Genomic DNA, 6,250 nt, shown 5'->3' on the forward strand with positions numbered 1-6,250 from the left:
TTTATTAACCTCAGCCGGAAACTTTGGAGGGTACTCCTCCAGTGATTGAGTTGAGATGATCGGCGGATTCCTTATCGAGTCTCATCTTAAATTTCCAAAGGACTAAAGGATTGAGTGTCGACATGATAGGGTCAGACTTCACTAGGAGCGAAAATCTGGCCCAGGTTGCGCCTAAAGTTTCCTTCTCATTCTGCTGGAAGAACATGATAGAGAATGTCTTCTTTAGGGAGTCCCAGCTGCCCTTTCCGGTATATGTATAGGACATGTACCATTGCTCTGCCCTCCCTTTAAGAGAGAAGGGAAACAACATCCACCGGAGGACATCTTGTTTCATGCTTGCAGAGGCAAAGCATGAACAAAGCTACTCTAACTCTCGCAGATGGTGGTCTGGGTTCTCGCTACTTAACCCAGAGAAGGACTCCCAAACCATAGTGATAAGGTCAGGACAAGGTTCATAGATGGATATGGAAGAGGATGGTGGCTCATTGAACTCACCCCATGAGGTAGAGAGGCTGTGAAAGGAAGGATGGCTTCTCCATGGGTAGCGGGGGGTAAAGATAGCAGGAAGAAAACTAAAGATGATACAGGATAAATCCCGTAGGGTAGAGAAGCTTTTAAAGGATAGCTTCTCTATGGGTAGCGGGGGACAAGGTAGAAGAAAAGAAAAGCAGAGGATACGAGGACGACTAGGTTCGAAGAAAGATACAGCAACCGTTCCCCGGCAACGGCGCCAGAAAGATTGTTGGGTATTTTAGCATCACGAAGAAATCCGCAAGCGCACGGATACCGTTGTAGCTTTCACCTCAGAGTATTCCAAGGGTTATCGCAGTCTAAACACCACGTCTACGCTATTGATTACTACTGCAGTCTAACTACGTATGTCAACCCGTAGAAAACTACAGCACTCCATACGAATACAGAGCGACGAACCCGCAAGTAAGAGAACTGATCTCACTCAACTACAAGCACTACTAGCATACACTAAACAAAGTAAAATACTAGAGATAGGAACCACGAATACTTACTAAATACCAAAGAATGTAGCAGCATCCGTAGAGGTACAAGCTGGGAGCAGAGTGCCGACACCCCGGCACTTCTCCCGAACTACTCTCTCACTCTCGTAGAGGTACAACAATGGAGAAGAGCACCGAAGACCGGCACTCCTCCTAAGTACCTCTACCCTCTCCCTACTCTAAGACAACTCTAAACCAAGAGAAAGCTTGAGAGAGCACTTGGATGGATGTGGAACTCCACTTGGTGGTGTGTCTTGAAATGGAGCCCCTCCCCTCATATTTATAGAGGGGGTACATGGTGCTTTCAGCTGAGGATTGCAGCTCTACCCCCTGGAACCGACCTTGGGAGCCAGTGAGGAGCTGGCACACGTCAAAGATGAGGCGGTGGGGCCCATGGTCAAGGTCGGCTGACCTAGCTGGTCGGCCGGCCTGGCCGGGGCTCCAACCGCCCCCAAACTTGACATTTGGGATGTCCTGGTGTCCCTTGTCCTAAACCCATGGGGCATGGCCTGTCCTATGCTTGTTTGCTTGGGGTATTTGGGCTTGTTTTGATCCATTTCAACCGGAATCGCATGCTCTGATTGGATGTGCCTTTTGCCATGAACTGAGAAGTGTGTTTCAATGCTCTTGAAGTGTGTTTTTACCTTTATTTCACCTACATACAAATATTTACCAACACTCGTGGAAATGGTTAGTAATAAACTCCTACCACTATGTTGATGTTTACATTTTATATATTTATGCAGGAGTTGACGGCCGAGATTTGGTACTTAAGAGCCGTCAACATAGTGCCGGAGCTGCAGCTCATATCTTGCATGCTGGATGGAGGCCGTCAGGCGGTGCTCCTCTGCCGAGTCGATGTCCGTGCATCGAGGCACTTCGGCTTCGTACTCGTCGTAGTTCTGGATGCACGGAGCACCAAAAGCTATGTCTGATGGCAAGACTTCTTCAGAACCGTACACCATGAAGAATGGTGAGTAGCCGGTAGCCCGGCTTCTTTGTGTGCGGAGTCCCCAAACAACTCTGGGTAGTTCCTGGAGCCATTTTGCACCGTATTTTCCGATCGGGTCAAAAATTCTAGCTTTGAGCCCCTGAAGGATCAAGTCGTTGGCCCTTTCGACTTGGCCATTGCATCTGGGGTGCGCCACAGAGGCGTAGTAGATGTCGATGCAGCTTTCTTGGCAGTACTCCCAGAACTCGGATCTGGTGCATGAAGTACCCAGATCCGTGATGATCCGGTTAGGCATCCCGAATCGGTGTGATATCACCTCAATGAAATCGGCTGCCATGGCTACTGTAGTGGCTGTCACTGGCTTGACTTCAATCCATTTTGTGAATTTGTCGATAGCTAGAAATATATGACTATATCCGCCGACGGCCGTCTTCAAGGGTCCCACCGAGTCGAGTCCCCAGCAGGCGAAGGGCCAAGAAGGCGGTACGGTCCGTAAGGCCTGAGCCGGGACGTGTTGCTGCTTCTAGAAAAATTGCACCCGGGACATCGCTTGACGATGTTCCGGGCATCGGCCAGAGCCGTGGGCCAGTAGAAGCCTGATCAGCAGGCTTTTCCCACGAGGGTGGAGGCGCCTGCGTGGTTGCCGCAGATACCCGAGCGGATATCGCTAAGGAGTCGAACCCCTTCATCCTGTGCAACACATTTGCATAGGGTTCCTGAGGAAGCCGAGTGCCTGAACAGCTCGGTTCCTATGACGACATAGCTGCTTGACCGGCGGGCAAGCTTCTCGTGTACCTTTGCTTTTGGATAGCTTTTATTGTTCTTGATGAAGTCGATGATTGGGGAACGCCAGTCGGTGTCGAGGGTCAGGACCTCCTGTCCTATGGCCGGGGCCAATTCAGGTTTTGTGGGAGGGTCCTCTTCCATCTTAACTGTGGGGCTCTTGAGTGCTTGAACGAACACGCCGGGTCGTATGGTTGACCGCTTGGATCCGAGTTTGGAAAGAACATCGTCTGCCACGTTGTTGTCCCAGGGGACGTGGTGGAACTCCAGGCCGTAAAACTTGGTTTCTTGCTTCCTGATCTCCTTGCAGTAGGCATCCATCTTTTCCTTGGTGCACTCCCAATCCTTGTTGACTTGCTGTATGACGACTTTGGAGTCGCCGTATGCCAACAGGCGCTTGATGCCAAGCGTGACAGCGATCCGGAGACCGTGTATAAGAGCTTCATACTCGGCAGCGTTGTTGGTAGCCTTGAAGAGTAGTTGGAGGACATACTTGAGTTGTTCACCTTTCGGGGAGATGAAGAGGACTCCAGCGCTGGCTCCATCGCGGTTGAGTGCTCTGTCGAAGTACATGATCCAGTGCTCGGACCTGGTATTGGGTGGAGGGTCTTGTATCTCGGTCCACTCGGCAACGAAATCGGCGAGCGCCTGGGACTTGATGGTGGAGTGTGGCATGAATTCGATCGAGAATGCGCCAAGCTCTACTGACCATTTGACGACTCGTCCGTTGGCATCCTTGTTGTGGAGGATGTCGCCGAGTGGATATGATGAGGCCACCTTGATCTTGTGGGCCTGGAAGTAATGCCGGAGCTTCCTTGAAGTGATGAGGATGGCGTACAACAGCTTCTGCACTTGAGGGTAGTGTGCCTTTGATTCGTCAAGTATTTCACTGATGAAGTAGACAGGTCGTTGCACTTTATAGATGTGGCCCGACTCGTCGCGCTCGATGACCAGGATGGTACTCACCACTCTGGTAGTGGCTGCGATGTACAGGAGGAGGACCTCCCGTCTTCAGGTGCCGTTAGGACGGGTGGCATGGTGAGGAAATCCTTGAGCACTTGGAATGCTTTGGAAGCATCGTTGTTCCACTCGAACTTGTCAGACTTCCGGAGAAGTTTGAAGAAGGGAAGGCCTCTGTCGCCGAGTTGGCTTATGAACCGACTCAAGGCAGCCATGCACCCTGTAAGCTTCATCAGGTCCTTTTTGCTCCTGAGAGGCTTCATGAACCTGATGGCGTTGACCTTGGTGGGATTGACTTCGATACCCCAGCTACTGACTATGAAGCCGTGTAGTTTTTCGGACGGGACATCAAACACACACTTGGTCGGGTTGAGCTTCCATTTGAATTTCCTGAGATTTTCAAATGTCTCGGAGAGGTCTATAATGAACTAGTCATTACATTTTGTCTTGATGATGATGTCATCGACATAAGCCTCGGCGTTGCGCCAGATCTGCCCCTGAAGGCATCTTTGGATGGCCTTCTAGTAGGTTGCGCCGGCATTCTTGAGGCCGAACATCATGGTGTTGTAGCAGTAGGCCCCGAAGGGAGTGATGAAGGATGTATTCTCTTGATCCAACTCCTTGAGGGGTATCTGGTGGTACCCGGAGTAACAATCAAGAAAAGAAAGGAGAACGCACCCGGTCGTCGAGTCAATAACCTGGTCGATCCATGGTAGAGGAAAGGGGTCCTTAGGGCAGTGTTTGTTGAGGTCTGTTAAGTCAACACACATTCTCCATTCACCATTTTTATTTTTTACAAGGACTGGGTTTGCCAGCCAATCTGGGTGTGCGACTTCTCTGATGAAACCAGCGGCTAGGAGCCGGGTTACTTCTACCCTAATAGCCTCCTTTTGATCCTGTGTGAAGTGACGAAGCCGTTGCTTGACGGGCTTCGCCATCTTGTCCAGATCTAAGGAGTGCTCAGCCTCCTCCCTTGGGACTCCGGGCATGTCAGATGGCTTCCAAGCGAAGATGTCCCAATTCTCCCGGAGGAAGGAGGTAGTGTGCCTTCCTACTCCGAGTCGAGGCTGGCCCCGATCACGGCGGTCTTGTGCAGTACATCGTCCCAGAGGACGATGGTCTTAGTCGCCACGGCCGAAGTGAGTTGCGACTCGGAAGTCGACTCCTTGGTGGGGATGATTTGCTGGTCCGCCGGGAGGTTCTTTGCTGCCTGGGCAACAAGAACGGAGTTCCTAGATCGTTCCAGGGTGTCGGACAGCTCGATGTTTTTGGCCTCGCACGCGTAGGAGGTCTGCAAGTCTCCGTAGACTGAGAGGACCCCCTTTGGAGCTGGCATCTTCAGTAGAAGATAAGTGTGGTTGGGTATCGCCATAAACTTGGCGAGGGAGGGTCTTCCCAGGATGGCGTGGTAGGAGGTCTCGAACTCGGCGACCTCGAAGTTGACGTACTCGGTGCGGTAGTTGTCGCGGGTGCCGAAGGTGACCGGCAGGGTGGCCTGGCCGACCGGGGTCGACCCGGCTCCGAGGATGATGCCGTAGAAAGCATGGTCAGATCAGACTAGGGATGCCATGTCGTAGCCCATGCTCTGCAGCGTGCTGGTGAAGATGATGTCGAGGGCACTGCCGCCGTCGACGAGTACTTTGGCCAGGCAAACCTGGCTTACCACCGGGCTGACCATGAGGGGGTAAGCACCCGGCCTGGGCAGGTGGACCCAGTGGTCGCTGCGGTCGAATGTTATCAGCGTCTCCGACCATTGGAGGGGATCGACCGGGTGTTTGAACACCAGGTTGACTTTTCTATCATCCAGCTTGAGTTTGCGCCGGCATGCTGGCTTGCTAGGGCCGCCGTATATGAAGTTGATGGCACTATCTTCTTCCTAGAAGTTCCCTGGGGAATCTTACCTCAGCTTGTCGTCATCTCGCCTGGGCGAGTTGCGCCTTCGTGGGCGCGCCCGGGTGGTTCTGGAACCACCCGGCCTGTCGCGGTCGTCGCGGCGGGGTCGCTTGGGGTCGTCGTCCTTGATGATGCCGTTGGAGAGTGCTCGGCACTCCCGGGCAGTGTGGTTTGCGTCCTTGTGCCAAGGACACTTGCCATCTAGGAGTCGATCCAGGTCCGCTTGGTTGAGGATGGAGCGGAACTGGGGTCTTTTAGCGATGGCGACGGTGTTCTCGGGGCCACGCTTGCGGTCCCGGTTCTTGGAGGACTCGGCGCAGTCGTGTTTCTTCCCGTGGCGAGGTGGAAGGTCATCGCGGTGGCGTTCCGAGCGGTTTTCCCACTGAGGGGGACGCTCGGAGTAGTCGTTCTTGTGCCGACGGCGAGCCCGCTCATCTTCCTACATGTCGGCGTGCTTGTTGACGACCGTCATCATGTCAGCCCACGGTCTTGGGGTAGGTTTGGAACATCTTCCTCCACAATTCAATATTGTGGAGACCTTTGTTGAAGTAGTGGATGACGTCCCTGTCATCAGCTTCCATAATGGTATTACAGTTAGCAAAGTACCTTTTGATGTAGTCGCGGAGGGACTCGTCCAGTTGCTGCACAA

The 6,250-nt window shown here is 52.7% G+C and overlaps 1 protein-coding gene across 1 annotated transcript; it reads right to left on the bottom strand.

Annotated features, from left to right (window-relative positions):
- Positions 1-1,783: 1,783 nt before the first annotated feature.
- LOC120653287 lies at positions 1,784-2,302 on the bottom strand. Its single transcript, XM_039931054.1, has one exon. It carries the CDS (start codon positions 2,300-2,302, stop codon positions 1,784-1,786), a length of 519 nt encoding a protein of 172 aa, XP_039786988.1.
- Positions 2,303-6,250: the final 3,948 nt, after the last annotated feature.

This window comes from Panicum virgatum, chromosome 1N, assembly GCF_016808335.1.
Source record: "Panicum virgatum strain AP13 chromosome 1N, P.virgatum_v5, whole genome shotgun sequence".
Taxonomy (NCBI): Eukaryota; Viridiplantae; Streptophyta; class Magnoliopsida; order Poales; family Poaceae; genus Panicum; species Panicum virgatum.